General features: G+C 34.5%; 1 protein-coding gene across 4 annotated transcripts in view; it reads left to right on the top strand.

Annotated features, from left to right (window-relative positions):
* The window catches only part of GLRA3 (glycine receptor alpha 3), a 74877-nt gene that overhangs the window by 21231 nt on the left and 36576 nt on the right, over window positions 1-17070 (top strand). For all 4 annotated transcript variants that reach the window (XR_009964764.1, XM_062618635.1, XM_062618718.1 and 1 more), the window contains exon 3: window positions 1309-1376. Coding sequence is in view for 3 of the 4 variants with exons in the window: in XM_062618635.1 (XP_062474619.1) it covers window positions 1309-1376 (68 nt within the window). In the remaining variant the exon portion in view is untranslated. The remainder of the gene's footprint in view (window positions 1-1308; window positions 1377-17070) is intronic.

The following is a 17070-nucleotide window of genomic DNA, read 5'->3' as shown; positions in this document are numbered from 1 at the left end:
ACTGAATATGCTCAAGAACAGCTCTAAATAATTAACTGGATATCAAAGTGAAAGTAGTGTCAAAGTGACTGCAGATCAATACCTCCTTACTTGAGAATTCTGTTCCATAGGATGCAGTCTTGTGTATTACAGTGACTGAAGTACACGTAGTGATGTTTTGTTGAAATTGCTACACAGTATTTCAAAGCAATTGTTGCTGTGAAGAAAGAAGAATGTTTCAAATTTTTTCCTATTGGCAGAATTTTTAATGGATGTTCTGGATCTTCAAGTATTTAATATTGAGTTCATTGGTCACATTAGATTTTTTTAGTTGCAAAGCCTCAACAGTTGCAGGGAAGATGTTTCTTCAATGACCCTAAAAAGAAATATTATGTAAGGGTTTGTAAGACCAATCCTCAAATTCCAGATACAAATCTTTCATTACTAGTGGCTGCTTAAAACTACAAAAAGAAACCAGGTTCTCCAGTCCTGAACTGGATTATTGGTATAGAAGAATATTAAAGGGCAAGAGGGTGACCAAAAAACCTTGCAATGGAAAAAATCTTGTTTCTGCTGCACAGAGATTGAAAATGATAAGATTTAATGGACAAATTAACATGCTCTACCACCATGCCATTTTTACAGAGACTTTCAGAGAAATAATTTAAAACCTTTTCCATGAAGAGACAATTCATTGTTCAGTTATCATAATGACTGCGCTGCCACTACTGATTCATCACACATGCAAGATAAGACAGAACAGCAGTTGCCTGAAGACTCATGGTAACAGAAAATTCAGTTTAAACAGATTATTAACCATTTTGTGAATTTGAGAGGAATGAGAATAGAATCTTTCTTTCTTATCCACGTTTTTTTCCTGTAAGCAGTAGACATAAGAGCAGAAACAATGTATTTCTGTTACCAATGATGACAGATAACATTAAAGGTAGCAGATGCCTTGAGTGAAGGCTATTTTTATCCCTAATTGTTGTGAGAAGCGCATACACTGCTTGCTGAAACACCCATGAAAACCTAGGTTACTATATATTTCAAACAGGTGCTGGTTTTTTTCTTTTTTTGCACAGAAACATCTGTGCAAGTTAATAATCAACTTTGTCTCTTTTTATTATTGCTAAAACTGTCCAGTCAAGTAGCCTACCTTCGAGAAAAATCAAAAGGAAATTTATTAGGAACTATTCACTTTGTGCACTAAATGAGTTGTGCATGTAGCATTATTTCATCCTAATTAAATTTTTTAAAAATCATATTTTTTTATATTTTATAGTCAGTCAGTAAGGTAAAGGAACTGGTTTTTTGTTTCTTTTGCAGGCCCTCCAGTTAATGTCACATGCAACATATTTATAAACAGCTTTGGATCCATTGCAGAGACAACCATGGTAAGATATTTTACCTCAAGCAGTGATTAAAGTTCAAATTAAATGTGCTCAATGAGCTCAAAAGCTAGCTAAGGCTTCTCTTCACCTGGAACTAAATGAAGAAGGAAATCCACTTCTAAGAACAGAAGTGAGAACACTTAATTTGGCAACTGATTCTTTCAAACAGAAAATTCATCATTATACCATCAAACACACAAGTAAAGCCAAGGGTTGCCTTTTTTTCATAACTTTTATTTGATAATTGTAACAAACTCACTATTTTCAACTAGATAGATATTAGTTTCTATAGTGTTACACTTTTCTAACCTCAAAAATGTCAATTCATTAAGTTGCTTTGTTAATAATATTTTATAATTTCATTATATACAGTGTATATAGGGATGTATACTTTATTTTAAAAGTCCTTCATCAATAGAGCTGTTGCACAGGCATATTAGAATAACTGAAATAGTGATCTAGTATATTATGAATTCTATGAGTGTGGTAAATATGCTTTTTGTATGTACACTTATAATTTGTCTATTAAAGAAAGGCAGAAGATAGAGTTCAAGAAGACTGGAGATATTAAGAAAATAAGGAGAAAGAGAGGTTCAAGTCTAAAGATAGTAAAACTAGATATTGAACTGTGAACTGACAAAGAAAACTTAGATAATATTATTTAACATATAAAACATACATGCTAATAACTTGGAGCACAGATTTACTCTTTAAAAATTGGTGAAAGAGGTGATATGGGCATTCTTTCCCCATAAAAATACCTCATATATTTTGAAGAAAGGCAAACGAATACCTTTGAAAATAGTTAGATAGTAATTTGGGGACAAAGAGGTTTAAAATATAGAGAGATGAAGGAAAAACTATGAGTCTGTAAAATCCAAATATAGTAAATATTCTGAAATCCCAACAGTTTCAGGGGTCAGGATACATACGTGGAATGACAGAAGAGACTAAAAATAATTGGTGCAGCCAAAAAAAAAGAGGGAAGGGAATAATCCTAAGCAAAAGCCGTCCTTCTCAATTACCAGTAAGAGCAAGAAAAGACCTTTGACTTTTGAATGTACCAAGAACCTATAGTTAGAAAATCAATAACACAAATTCATAAAGTCAAATATTTATGCAACCCATATCCAAAGTGATGATCACAACTGCCTGACCTTTACCCACCTTGGAACATAGTGGTAGATGTTACTGAGAAAGGCAGATAATTTTTTCCAGGTAGAAAATTACTTTAATTTGTATCTGGGGGCCTTGCCAAATTGCAAATCCCAAACAGATTGACATGTCATCCGAGGAGATTTAGTCAGGTTAGACCAGAGGATTAAGCAATATCCACATGATTAGAATAGTGTTCCATAGCTGCTTTTCAATGGCTGAATGGGTGTATCTGGTACAAACCAGGAGACAGACCACGGGGTCAGTAAAACACAAAAATCCAGCAATTAGATTACTATAAAAAGCATATTTAGAAATACAAAGTTGCTACCAGTTTAAAAAATTGTCCTGAATTTGGGAAGAGAATGCCTGAGTTCACATCTCAAGTGTGTTTATGAGCATAGAATTAGAAACATTTCCTTTAAGTGTTATTTAGTACAATACTTCTATTTTATAATGGTATTCAATTCTGTTCTGTGTTGCATTGAAAGTACATTAAAACAGTTGAGATGATAGACTACAGCCTGATCTGTAAAAAATAAGTAGTATGTTACAGAAGATACCAAACCCAGGCAGAAACACAGGGTTTTTCATTCAGTCAATTATATGCATTCAAAAACTGAACAATTAAGTACAACCTTGACTTTATGAGAAATGCTGCCTTTATGATGCTGGTATTCTGTGTATAATGTATTCACTGATACACAGTATGTTTCGTTTATGGTCAGCAGCTGTTGACTCCTCAGGAAAACAAATGCTTTTATGGAGATGGGACTTTCAGTCCTTTATTTTATTAGCTTTAACTTCTTCACAACTGAACATCTGAAGATGAATATCTTCTGAAAAACATGAACATCTGTCTATCTTAAAATTACAATCAAAACCATCTTTCATTATTTTGCAAGCTGAATTTCTGCATCGTTGAACAAAAGTCACTTCACAGCAGTTCAGTATTTTACCAATCATCACTATGTTACTATTTATTTACTGTAGTTCTTAAAATTCAGGTAGCTGTGTTCTAACATTTATTCTAAATCTTTATGCATAAAACAAGTCATTAAAACAATCTCTTAGACTCAAAAAGAGTCAAATTCTTGATAAATACTTTTTTTCCAAACTGTAAACAAAAGAGCTCAAGTAAGAAACAAGTGCAAAATAAAACCTGGCCACTAAGTGGTACCTTGAATTCTCACTGATATTTAAAACTACCAGCTGAATAATTAGCTTTCAAGAAGTCCGAGTACACCAAGCCGCTATTGCGATTGCTCTTGGCGCTGTCAGTCTCTCTCCCAGTCTCTGGCTCTCTCACTGATGACCAAAATCTTTGGGCTCCCTCTGCTGCTTTGGCTATGTATAACACAGTAAAAACAGAAAAACAATGGGTTAAAACCAAACCTGGATCAGCTGCAAAATAGCACGGTGCCAACTTTACATTATAGGACTCTATAGTTTGCAGTAAGGAAGAGGAATTTGTCAACGCACAATGGGAACTTACAGCATGTGGCAGAAATCAGCTTTCAGTAAGTGCATTCTCTAAAAACATACACACCTGGTCTAGCTACCAGAAGAGACAGCCAAACCAAAGCGGCTTAATTTGGCTTACAGCAGCTGGTAAACTCTGTAAATTGGTTCTTTCTTCTTTTGGAGGTTTGCTTGGGTTTTTTTTACATTTCTTTTGACTTATTTAGAGTATGGGTTACTGTTGGGAATTCATATTCCCTTTCTTTTTTCATAGTGTTGAAAAGGCATGCCACCTCTTGCTTAGGAATTTATGTCATGTACACTCTGAGGAGGCAGAGAAAAAGTAAACCACATAATCTAAAACTCCCTTAAACAAACTTTCCTGATGGGCACAACTTAAGGTCCAGCCTTGCCAATCTTTCTGTGTTATTGAGCCAAATGGTAGTACCAGACCTGTACATGTCTGATGATATTCACAAAGCAAGTATTTCACAGTCATCCTCTAGTCAAGTAAAACTCTTGTTTCATCACCTGTATAAGGGAAAATCTACATCCAGTCTTTCTTTCTTTACATGGTGCTACTATTACGCTTTTCTTCAATTGGAATTTTGAAATCTTAAAGAATATGAGATTAAATAAAAATGTGGAAGCCCAGCATAAAATTACTCTTTCATTATAGGAAATTAACATAAATAACAGAAATTAACATCTTGCATTTTTTATTTAAGATAGTGACCTTAACCTTAAAAATCTGATAAATCAATAGTATTGCTTGGTCATGTTAAATTTAAATGTATATTGTCAATGTGGGAATTGTATCCTACAGGAAACCAAATAATTTTCTTATTGGTACACTGGAACGGAAATTTCAGGCTTTATCACAACAGCCTCAAAAGCTTACAGAGGGTTTGGTGGGTTTTTTTGTAGCTCAAGCTGTGCTAAGCTTGTATTTGCACTGTATCTCCGAATAAGCAGTGTCAACATAAAAAGAATATACTGTTCAGTTTTACAGGGTAAGAATAACACCAATGCCAACATTTTCAGCTACAAATATTTACAGACACAGTAAAGAATACATGGAGCAAAGGCTACAGAGCAGTGAGCCTAAAGAGCAGATAGTAGGCCACACCAAAAAACCTTTTATTCTAGTAAATATGACTGACCAACTTCTGCAAGGTCTTCTGAATTTTAAAGGTCAGGAACAACACTTTGGTCTTAATCCAGATTTACAGCAGTATTTACCAAGTATATATTAATATGCTTAGCATAATGTACGTGCTAAAAGTTTATTGAAAGGGACACTCGTTGAGAGACTAATGGCAAATTATAACAGTGCAGACAACACATTCAAAAGCATAAATCCCTTACTTCTTCCTGGCACATTTTTGCTGATGTGTATTTCTTGATTTAGTCTCTAAAGAACTGTATTATCCTGAATGTTGTTAGGAAGCAGGTGATATACCTTTTTGTAGTCTAAAACACTAACAATTTTATCTTACATTTACAAATAAAATGTGCTTTTAACCTACATTAACCCACATTAACCCGTCTTTAAACCATCATAATTACTCTCCTTTACAAGTCACAGCTTTTTAATTTCATTAGCTTCATCTTCAAGTGAGTATTTCTGTTTAAATTCTATTCTACCTATTCTCTTTAAATAGAGTGCTTGAAAGGAGTGTTCATTTGTATACATCGCAAAGCTTAATGCTGAAGCATTTCACCAAATATTTTTCCTAATTCCTTTTTAGTTGATTGTCTCAATGCAAGGAAATATGTGGCTTTATTTGGTGAAAATATGCTGAAAAATTCTGTGCAGTGGATATAGTAATGTGTTAATACTGACGTGACAGACAAATACCTACATTGCACAATATTTATCTCAAATAAGTGAACATGCAATAAAGGCCACTTTATAGTTTCAAGATTACAAAAAGTATTCAATATTTTTACCTATTTGATAACTCCCTTCAATCAAGGCACGGAGAAGTAATTAAATTGTTATTGTGTGAGTCTGAAAGACAGATTATTTAACATCCTTCATTTTATCATTAACTTGCCTCTGACACCCTGGGCCTGGGTTGTAGGCTCAGGAGTAGAAAGAGGTTTTTCACATTATAGTGGGTCTGCAGCTGTCCAGTTTGTTATATGTCCAGATGAATCCATGCAAATCCCCCTGATGAGCTTGCATTCTAAGCAGACAGCATCATATCACCCTGCCCTGATACAGCATATTTTCCACACCATACGGAAGTTCTATAATATGCAAAAAAAGAGCTCCAAATCAGTCAGTTTTATAAACAACAATGGGAAATACTGTTTTATGCAGTTCTGCTCTGAAACTTTTAGTCTATTGGATGATACTACAACAGTGCAACAGCATGATGAAGCAGAGAGGAACAAGGAAAAGTCAGACAATGGTAACACAGCCAATTCCTGTCCATCTAACCAGGTTACAAGATGTGGCATGGCACCAGCTACTTGCAACAGCTGATCAAGGGTGCATATTATACATCAATATTAGGTGTTGAGGAGAAGAGGTGGTTTTAGGTGCCTATTAAGAATGAGACCAAATGGAGCTGTGCATAAAAACATGAGGGTTAGGTATCTAGTTTGCTGATAAACTGTAACAGATAGTGCAGCAGGTGGATAGATTGGTTAACACTATGCAGAGAAGAGGCTAGTACAGATAATACTGCACATGATGGTTATCAGGTAGCAACAGCTGAATTTCCAAATCCTGGGAAATCTGGTTCCCTACTAACACTGAAACTCATCCTTACACCACAAGTCAGAAATGAGGAGAAATAATCTCACTGTACTTATCTCCTGGCCTTTGGAAAGTTTATGAGGATGACTGTACTATTCTATACTTTTTCCTAACCTTCTCTTTCTGTGTTATCTGAATATTCCTGTATTCTTTCCTGGCATCTATACTGGAGATTTTTCTCAGGAAGTAATTACAGCATTTTGGGCTCCTTTGATGACACTGACAAAGTAAAGGAAATGCCAATTTTTCCTTTTTGATTCCTTAGATGATTTATAAATGATTCAGAAAAAAAAATATTAAAAAATAATAGACAGTGTTTGGATTGGATCCTTCCAGAATTAAATTTCAGGAATTTGGGCAGAAAATGAACTTTTCAGTGATGAAAATAGTTTTGACTCATGTTTGGTTTAGGTTTGGACCAGGAAAAATGACTACTTAAATTGATCTTTAAAAATCACCATCAGCTTTACCTTTGCTGAAGTTGATTACCATTGCTGAAGCTGGTGGCAGGCTTCTTTCCTTGGTCTACAAATTGAGATATGTCAGTAAAAAATAAATAATCTTATTAAAAATGAGGTTAAACTTTTTTGTTTGTCACTGCAACAAACCAACTCAAGAGCAAGTCTCAAGTTTATTTTAGATATTGTCTTGAGGACAAACTCTGCTGAAAGCTTTAGAGATACAGTGCAATTCCACCTAATAACAAAGTGCATTTGCCTGAGAAAATACTGGAAAAACAGTCAGTTCTTGCTTCCAGGTTTTAAAACCTCCCTTTTCTAAATAGCCTTTCAATGATTTATGAAGAGCTGAAACTTTCTGTATGAAAGGAAAATATTTCATGCAGTCAACATCTTTAGATTGACTGTGAAGTTACAGTCTAGAATAAGTGATACTGTAATGATGAAAAGCTGCTTGAAAATGTCTCAGACATTTTTGGTAGCCTTAGATGAGAGTTCTGCCACAGAGGATCCAACTCAGTATGTGTTTGCAGCATTAATGGAAATTTAAAAGTGATGCAGGAACTGAAAAGGACTATATTCTGTGCACAAACATGTCATAGGTCTGAAAAGACAGTAGCAAGTATCTACAGTAAAACAGAAGTTCAGACTGATAGTTTTTACTGACAGCAGTCATGTAACGGGCACAAACAGAGTAAAGGTGTGGTCCCTTTGCAAAAACTGAATTCCTTAAAAGCAGAATCTAGAAACCTAGAATACCAGGTTTTCACAATCAGATACTAAAATTCCCCTTTCAGTTGTCCTGACTTGTAAATTTAATTCATTTTTGCGACTGTGACCCATAACTTATATCAAGATTTTTTGGAAGAAGATGAATTGGAATAGATTTTATATTTATTCCAGTAAGGCTTGGTGTCTGAGTCACAGTCAAATTCTGTAACACTTTCAAGAACTTGTAGCTGAAATTCAATGGGATCTTTATGTAATATGAAGAATAAATATATGAGTCATAGATAAAGACTGCTGGTTCCATTTAACTTTCCCAACAGATTATCTGGATCCTAATACCCATCTGTAAGGGTAACTTATGACTAATTACAGACCTGTGTGATGCTGTCAGGGTTTCCAGACATAACTTTTATTTCTTATTGCCAGCAGACAAATATCTCAAGTTTCCCAACATCCAAGAACAATGTTTCTAGACTATGGTACATGCAGAAGACAGGCATTCTGAACTCAAGTAGAAAAGCTGCAGGATGAGGCTGACAGCAGGCTTTCTCATTTTAAAGCAGACTGCTCATTGCTGATCTATTTTTGTGGTGCTTGAAGATGCAGCTCTACACCTACAAAATAAATTAATTGAAAAGAACAGCATACAGACTTTTACAAAGAAACACTGATTGTCTTCCTAAATTTTAGTAGGTTTTTGTCATTCAGTTGAACAAAAGACCAAGACATGATACATAAACACTTTAGTACTCTTTGCCAATACATAAATCCACAAACAAATGTTTTCAGTAATGAACAACAGCAACAACGAAATGTTAAATGTTGAATAAAATCTCCAAGATTCTTCATGAAAAACAATCACCAGTTTATAGTCCCAGCTGTCACACACAACATGGAAGATACTCTAGTACCTCAAGGCCTAGTGCTGAAAGCTGAGTGGCTTTATCCACCTGTTCAAGCTGGGCATCCGCAAAATCTCTCTTCAGCTACCACCAGACGTATGCAGTGTCTTGTGCTTTGACTTCCTAGTCCTGGGTGAAATGTCAAATCAGGTATACTACTATCAATACCAACTTGAGGTATACCAAATTCTGTAAATGTTTTAGAATACAGCACTGAGAGATTGTTTCATTGGTCTAAGGAGCAGGCAGCATGCTGGGCCATGTATTTTTAAAGTTTTACTTACATTGAGGGAAACCTACCTTCACATATTTTTTACCTCATTTGAAGAAAAGAATGAATCCAGGCTTGCAGTTGCCTTAGTACTCTAAGCCTAGTAGTAATTTTTCTATTTTAGCTAAAATAGATATTCCCCAGGATAGGTGTTATAATCAGCTCTTCCAAACATGCTATGGGAAATACTTTTCCCCATCTGATCCATTTTAACAAACATTCTTTAGATCTAAAGATAAAATCTTTGTATAAAAAAAAAAATAAAATTTTACAATACAAAAACCTGAACAGCCCAATTTAAAGACACCATATTTTCCATTTCCCCATAGCTATATATTGCAACTAATAAGAACAGAAATCTTGAAGGGACCTCTCACATGATCAGTGTAAGTCTTTACTACTGCAGTTAATTTTGCTTTATAATCCTATTCATCACCGGTTCAATTTTGCTTTATAATCCTATTCATCACCTATTCTAATGCTGTCTAAAACCCATGGCTTCTTTACATGTCAGCCCTTGTGAAAAGTTCTTCCAGAATCTTTATCTCCTCATTCCAAGGGAGACTTAGGCTTTAGCCAAATATTTATGTACTCTGTTTACCTACACCCATCTGATCGTGTCCTAGAAAAGCTGAAGAAAAGTTCACACCTCCGATTAATTCTTACATATGTTTGCTTACATTGACTTTTCTTTTTCTGCCCACTTTTGTACAGCATTGCGTTATAAAAGCCTATGTCATTACTCTCATTGCATCCAGCATTTTCTTACTTACTTTTACATTTTCATATTTATCTTTTCAACCTGTTTGAATAGGAGCTATCAGGTTAGCAGTTGCTGAAGGTCTATATCCTGCTATAGTGATTACAGCATTACCCAGAAAAAGACTACTAATTTGCAAGCTGAGATCTACTCAGTCACTATTACAGAAAAACTGAGTATCTGTAAAAAGATGTTTGTGGCATCACTACATAGCTCTGTTCACACTGTATGAGGTATGCTGCTTATATAAAGTTTCATATTTTGTTGCAATCATATAAGAAGATTAATTCCATTGAGGTTATAAGTATGTAACACTCATAATTTTTTTTAACGTATAAGAACACAAATACCATGTAAAGACATAGTAAAAAAAAAAAAGCAAACAAAAAAAAAAACCAAAAAAAAACCAACAAGCAAAAAAGGGCTAGGCCAAAAGAAATAGTTGTTCAAACATCTTTAGTGTAGCTGCCTTATAATGTGTATTTAAGCAATGGAAATTAATCTCATCATGATATAGGGGGATTTTGTCCTTAACTCCCATTAGCACTAATAGTAGTTAAGTCCATAAATCCCCATATATCACTGTAAGAATATAGCCTTTCTCCCTTGTTTTTCCATTAACCTGTAATTTACTAACACTGTGTTTACAGAAACAAACACTACAGTTGTCTTTAGAATAACGGTTACATTAACATGAATTAAAAAAGTTAAGGATTCTTCGATTGTCATTTTTGTTCCTGGTTTCTGTTCTCCAGTCTAGTAAATACGTGCTGGAAAACTTCTCCAGTACAAATGTCTTACATAAAGCATTAACCTGGAAATTCTTTCTTTGAATAACTTTGAGTTATTTTGGTATCATTTAAAAACTCAGTTCTGTTCTCATATCTTCATTCTATTGTGAACACTTGCTACTTCATGCACTCTGGGTGTGCATTTTTAATTACAATAGCCAAAGTAATCATTTCGCATGAAAGAGCTGTGCACTCACATATTTTATACATCATACTCATATTGCAAAGAAATATCCTAAATTGTATCCCAAAAGTTGAAACCATCATATAATACTTTAATATTAAACTATAAATTTATACCGTTTATCAAAAGAGATGGTAAGAATATGTTTCATACATAGCTATTTTCCATGAATACACAGCATGTGATCAAATATGGGCATTAGCAGCTGGTAGAAAAAGAAGTATTATGAGGCTGTGATTCAGGCTTTACTTTTCTTCAACTGCCAATGGGATCAGCAAGGTGTGGTCTGATAATGCATTTTAACTGACATGCCCCTCCCTGTGTCATTACGGGCATTATAACAATTGTGCTGGATCTCTTTTTTTTTTCTATTTTTGCCCCTAAATCCTCCTAGATTCTAATACTAATTTATACAACGGTAAAACTCAGCATCTCTGAGAGAGATGGCTTTCTTCAACAGTGCAAAATAACCTGTGTGACTTCAGAATCTGTCTCGCTTCTCGCATAGACTTCAGCAGGCCGAGTTAGTTGACTAAAGCACAATAATTGGGTTCTGTACCTTCTTTCACTCCCAAGTAATTTCCTTTGTCCCTTCAGCTCATAAACCATCTTACCCAGGAAGCACTATCCTGACATCTAGATTCACTATACAGGTGTCTCAAAACAGGGATCAACAGACTGCCACCTTCCTCCCTCTCTCCAAACCATATGTAATCAATCCTAGCTCACAGGCTTCTCTGCTCCTCTGCCTCTAGGGCTCCAGTTTGGTGAGGCATTTATTTTCTCAACAACTTCAATCCAGGGCTTTGACGCAGCAAAGCCAACAAGCATTAGCTCCCTGTAGCTGCAGCCTTTTCCACAACTTGGAAAGGTCCCAGATTGGAAGCCTTTACAAAATATTATCAAACCCTAGAAGCAAATTTAATCCCATATCTTTCATTTAAAAAACAAACAAACAAACAAAAAAAAAAAACAGCAAAGAAAACAAAACAGATAAAAAAAAAAAAATAGGAAGCTACCTCCTCGAAGCATTTCTTGTTAGACATTGTGAGCCATTGTGAACAGATATTGACCAAACACTTTATCACAGTCATAAAGATATTGAAGGTAAATTAAAAACAAATATTTTGAATACACATAATGAAAAACAAGTATGTGTTCACTATTTCTTCTTAACCTGTTTTTACTGATAATAATTTAACAATAATCTTCAAAAGCACTTCTGGGGAATCTAAATTTATTCCCTTGCTTTAAAAAATAAGCTGTCTTTGCATTGCCTGATCTTTGAGTCACTAGATTTGTTTTTCGGTTAATAGATTTCCAGAACGTAAATGTACAGGAACATATAAAAGCCAATATATCGGCATAACACTACTGGTTAAAGAAGATTGTTAGTCTGCTTTCCCTCCACAAACATTGATACAATATGTGGAATCTGCCACAGCCTTCTTTTTAGTTCTTTTATAGACTTAAATTGAATAAGGGTTTAGCTACTTGACTCCTAGTAAAATTGACGGGATAGAATACTGAAAATTTGATGTTTCTAGTCAGTCTAATAAATAGTTCTCTGGTTTGCAATATATTTTTCCTTATTTTTGTGAATTTTATGAAGTTGGCTACTCTATAGTTATAGAAAACAGTATAGAAAATACATCATTTGCATACCTTGATATAATCTATATTATATAGAATATAGAATACATATCTATATAAAACCCAACAGTTTTCAAGGTATATGTTTATACTTTACACTTAAGGTTTTCATTGATTTTGGATAACTTCTTTGCAGATTTTAAATATTTATACTAGACCTTTTAATGTAACAAGACTCTTTCCCAGCTTACCAAAAAGTAGGGAAAATGATTCAGATTTGTGTCTGTGACTACTGTTCTGGTAAAACTGTAGTATTACAAACTATGGTACTTGAGATATATCAAAGTAAGATTAGGACTGGCTTTTCAATTAGTAACCTCTACTTCCCCCTTCATAATGGACCTAGAGGATGATTTCAAGTACAAGTTTTTAAGGGAGATTTCTACTTTTAGCCCATTCAGTCCATCATTGAAACCAGTCATAATCTAAGTGTTAACACATAAAATGTATTAATAACACTATGGAAAAATATAATACCAAAGCCTCATCTGAACAAATTAATAACCTCAGAAAAGCTCAACTTTTCACTTAACAAGAAATACTTTCTGCTGGTAGAAAAGGAATCTTCAGGGACACATCGGCCGCAGCAAAAAACCCAAACCAAAACAAAAACACCCCAGAATCTTTTGTCAACTGAGAACATAGCAAAACTCTATGAAGAGAGAGGCTTAGTGCATGATGTTTGTTCATGTAAATGCCATGCGCATTTTCATCTAATCCCTTATACTACTGCTTGAAATTTAAAGTGCAAACATTTTAAAAATCCCTGAGCTAAAGCTTAAAAAAAGCAATTACACTGAACAAGTTGAAAAATGTGATTTTAGAGTAATGCATTAGGAGTTGAGAACACGCGACTTCCATTAAAAATGGAAGTAGTCAGTCAGTCTTCAGTTAACAAATTTCTAGGACATGCAATAAGAGCTGTGACAAATGTTATTACACAATATGTCAGTACTGTGTTTAATTACTTTCTTAAAGTGTAAACATCCTAGATATTAACTGGCTTACTGTCTTTGACTTTTGATATGAAGATTATTTGTGAGCACAGAAACTAAAATACAACCGTTCCTACTGGTCATGAACCAGAAAAAAAAAAAAAAAAAAAACAAAAACCAAAAACCAAAAAACTACTAAATCTGTCCATTTTGCAATATTTCAATCCTAAAACCTGGAAAATAAGTAGGTTCTGTGGCACAATACTGAATTCAACAGATTCTCAATGTTTTGTAATAAAGACAAGGGAGTCAGATGCCAAAAATCCAGGAGTTCTCACAGAAACTACTAACTATATTCTTATTTTAACTATGGGTTGAATGGCAAAGACTGATAGCTCTGTACTAATAAGCATCCTGTAAGTGGGCCCACACTTTCAATAAGGGAAAGACTGAACTGGAATAGTGACAGAACAGTTCTTACCCTCCAAATCCATAGCAGTGATGATAAATGACATATTACTCAACTCAGAAGAAAACAGTAACATACATCCCAGGCAGAACACCAGCAGAGATCACACCACTTCAGAATCAAAGGTTATGAAAGCAGGTGACACACCTAGGAAGAGTACTTGGTGCACAAGTAGTGCATATACTTATTTGCTGAACTCTGAATTTTTATTTTGTAAGGGAATCTGAGATATAATATTACAGGTAGCAATTTTGAAGTCCTAATTTTAGGAAGTTCTTTGCCAAGGATGTTCTAGTTCTATTGACTTCAATATGAATACTGCTAGGCAGTCATTGGAGTCAAACTCTGCAAGGGAATTAGGAAAAATTTAAATAAAACTTTAACAAAACTATTCACAGGACACCCATCATGATACTTGGTCGTTCAGAAGCACAAGAAAAACAAAACAAAACAGAACACCAGAAAGATTAAAAATATTAACGTACACCTTAAAATCTGCATTTATACATCCATGAATAAAGAAAGAGAGAACTCTTCGTTCGAAATCCATCAGCAATCTTTTCTGAATAGCTCAAATAATTTCCTAAATCTTCCTAAGGTCAGAGGCAAGTTAGCCCTCACTCAAATCCCCAAAACATCTGGCCTGTTCTACTTAATGGAGGGGGTGAGAATACCCACAATTTTAAACTAGTCTAGGATTAGAGCTTTTATCCAGGAACTCAACAGGCCCTACTGCTCATCCTCAGCCTGCAAGGGCTTAAATTTAGAGATCCTAACCAACAGCAAAGTGCTTAGCCAACTAACTTCAGGCAGGACTAGACAGGGAAAGTTTTCCGTACTTTCATGTGAGGAACTTGTCTTATACAGCAAAATTTCAAGAGTCACAAGATTAGAAAGAGGAAGATTTTCTCTTAAGGCCCATCAATAAGGACATGAGGGAGCAGTTATGTGGTTCTGGAAAATTTACAAATCTGTTTCTTACTGATGGAGTCGTACAGTACTGCAGTTGCTCCCAGCTTCTCTATGGGTTCCGTAATTCCATATTGAGAACAATAAGGTCATCCTTCATTTTACTGCCAAAAGCTGATCTGGAAAGGAATATTCCACCTATGGAATTATCCAGGGACTGATCATCAGGAAGGATTCTGTGAGTCAGACAAACTCATAATCAACAGCATATCTACATTGCTTCTTGTAATGAATGCCCTACAGCTCTTCAGTACAGAAAAGCATGTTCTTAGGGATGTTTGGCACTAATCAAATCTTAGTACTCTGACACAGATTGGATGTGTCAATTAAAGTTAAGTACTCAGCAATCAATTTAAATCACAACTAATTTCTCTTTAGCTGCAATGGTATATCTCTGACAGATTAATGAGTTGCAGTTTATGGTGTAGCATGGAATCTGCTGTAATTTTTTTTCACTCAATTGAACTGCCATAGATATACGCACTATCCTTGCTGCAGTTCAGACCTGCAATAATGCAGAGATGAAATAAAAAAAGTCCCCTTATTTGCCATAATAAACCATGCCAGTGAAAAGATCACCATTGTTTATTAGCATGACAAGCAAAAGGATGAGCCATTTCACTCTAGCCTAAATTTTTTGATAATTAAGGAAGTTCTTGTCCTTAGATTTAAAATGTTTTCTCCCTCTAGTATTTACCCTTCAATATATTAATGGATATCAATCAATTAACTCATAAATTCTTTGTACTACTGATTTTTAAAAAAGCAAACTTTTCCTGACTATTTTCAACAGAACTGGCTATCCTGTGCAGTCCTACATCATCCTTTTCTGCACCTTCTTCTATATATTCCTTTTCTGACCATACATGACTACAGAATGGGCCTCATCATAAATAATCTCAGTAATCATGAGGAAATATGGGAGAATCCTTCAGATTATACAAACTATATTTACATTTTGTTTATATTTACATGTCAGTGTAAATTTCAAGGGTCTTCTACTTTGATTTTGCAATGACATTGGTAATCTGCATGGAAAATTACTTAGCAATTTCAGGGGCTTAAATTTAGATACTTGTGTTTCTATATTAAGGATATTTTATTAAGGCATATTGAAATCATTAGCTAAATAGCTTTTGTTCCAGTCTGAAATTTTCAGTTATGTAAAGGAAAACTAAGGAAACTCCATCAATTTACCCAAATTCAGTTACCTGAAGTGCAGGCACAGTGTTTAGGGCCAGTGAAGAAATCTGAAATGGAAAGATGTTATTACCACAAATTAACAATATACCACAGAGCATCCTCTCTAATTATATTAGTCAAGGAAGCAATAAAAAAATGTCAAAGTATATTGTAGATGCATAAGGCAACCACAGCATTTTGTAGAACAAAGACCAAACATTTTTTTCATTTACCCAAGAAGGAAAATGGAAAATGAAGTGAAAAATGCTCTACATATTTCTTCATCTTTTGGCATACCAAGGATGCTGTTCTGAAATATGAAATTACTAGTACTATTTCACTAGCAACTGAATACCTGATAAATCAGCATCTGACAACTTGGGGGAGGGAGGGTGGATAAAGAGAGACCAAATAGTCTCATTCACTGTGGCGTGATAAACAAATTCAATAAATTAAATAACTCGTTATAATTATAAAAGTATACTTATTTTGAAGTGGCTCTTCAAGACATTGGTTACTTTTTTAGGCCAGGATTCCCTTGGATCTTATTTTTCCTGATACATATCCTTCTCCCTTGCGACACCTGCATAAACCATTTAAATCATCCCTTGTTTCCCCCATGACTCTAGTAGTTCTCTAGATTTTTACCTTCTAATTTTCATTCCTTAGCAGCAGGTAACCCTGCTAATTTTCATTCCTAACTTCAGTCTTCTTGTGAGCAGCTCTTTCCAGTACATCTGTGGTATCTTCTTAGGAATAGAGGATAATATCCAGTTTTCATTACAACAAAGAGCCACAGTTATCAAATTTTAAAAAAAAAATCTTCACAAAAACAATATTTCTCATGTTGTTCATGTGAAGAATATGAGAAAAATAAAGCAATAAATTTAAAGTGGCTTTAAATTTACTCTTAGAAGTGTTCATAGAAAGTCCATAAGATTTTCATGTTAAAATTTTAGTGAACTAGATCAGATAAAGCTAGAATCATTTTATAATGTTATGCAAAAG

The sequence above is a fragment of the Pezoporus occidentalis genome, unplaced genomic scaffold (genome assembly GCF_034315485.1).
Source record: "Pezoporus occidentalis ecotype Australia unplaced genomic scaffold, CSIRO_AGI_Poc_V1 ctg1, whole genome shotgun sequence".
NCBI lineage: Eukaryota > Metazoa > Chordata > Aves > Psittaciformes > Psittacidae > Pezoporus > Pezoporus occidentalis.
This window is presented reverse-complemented; position numbering and strand designations above follow the sequence as displayed.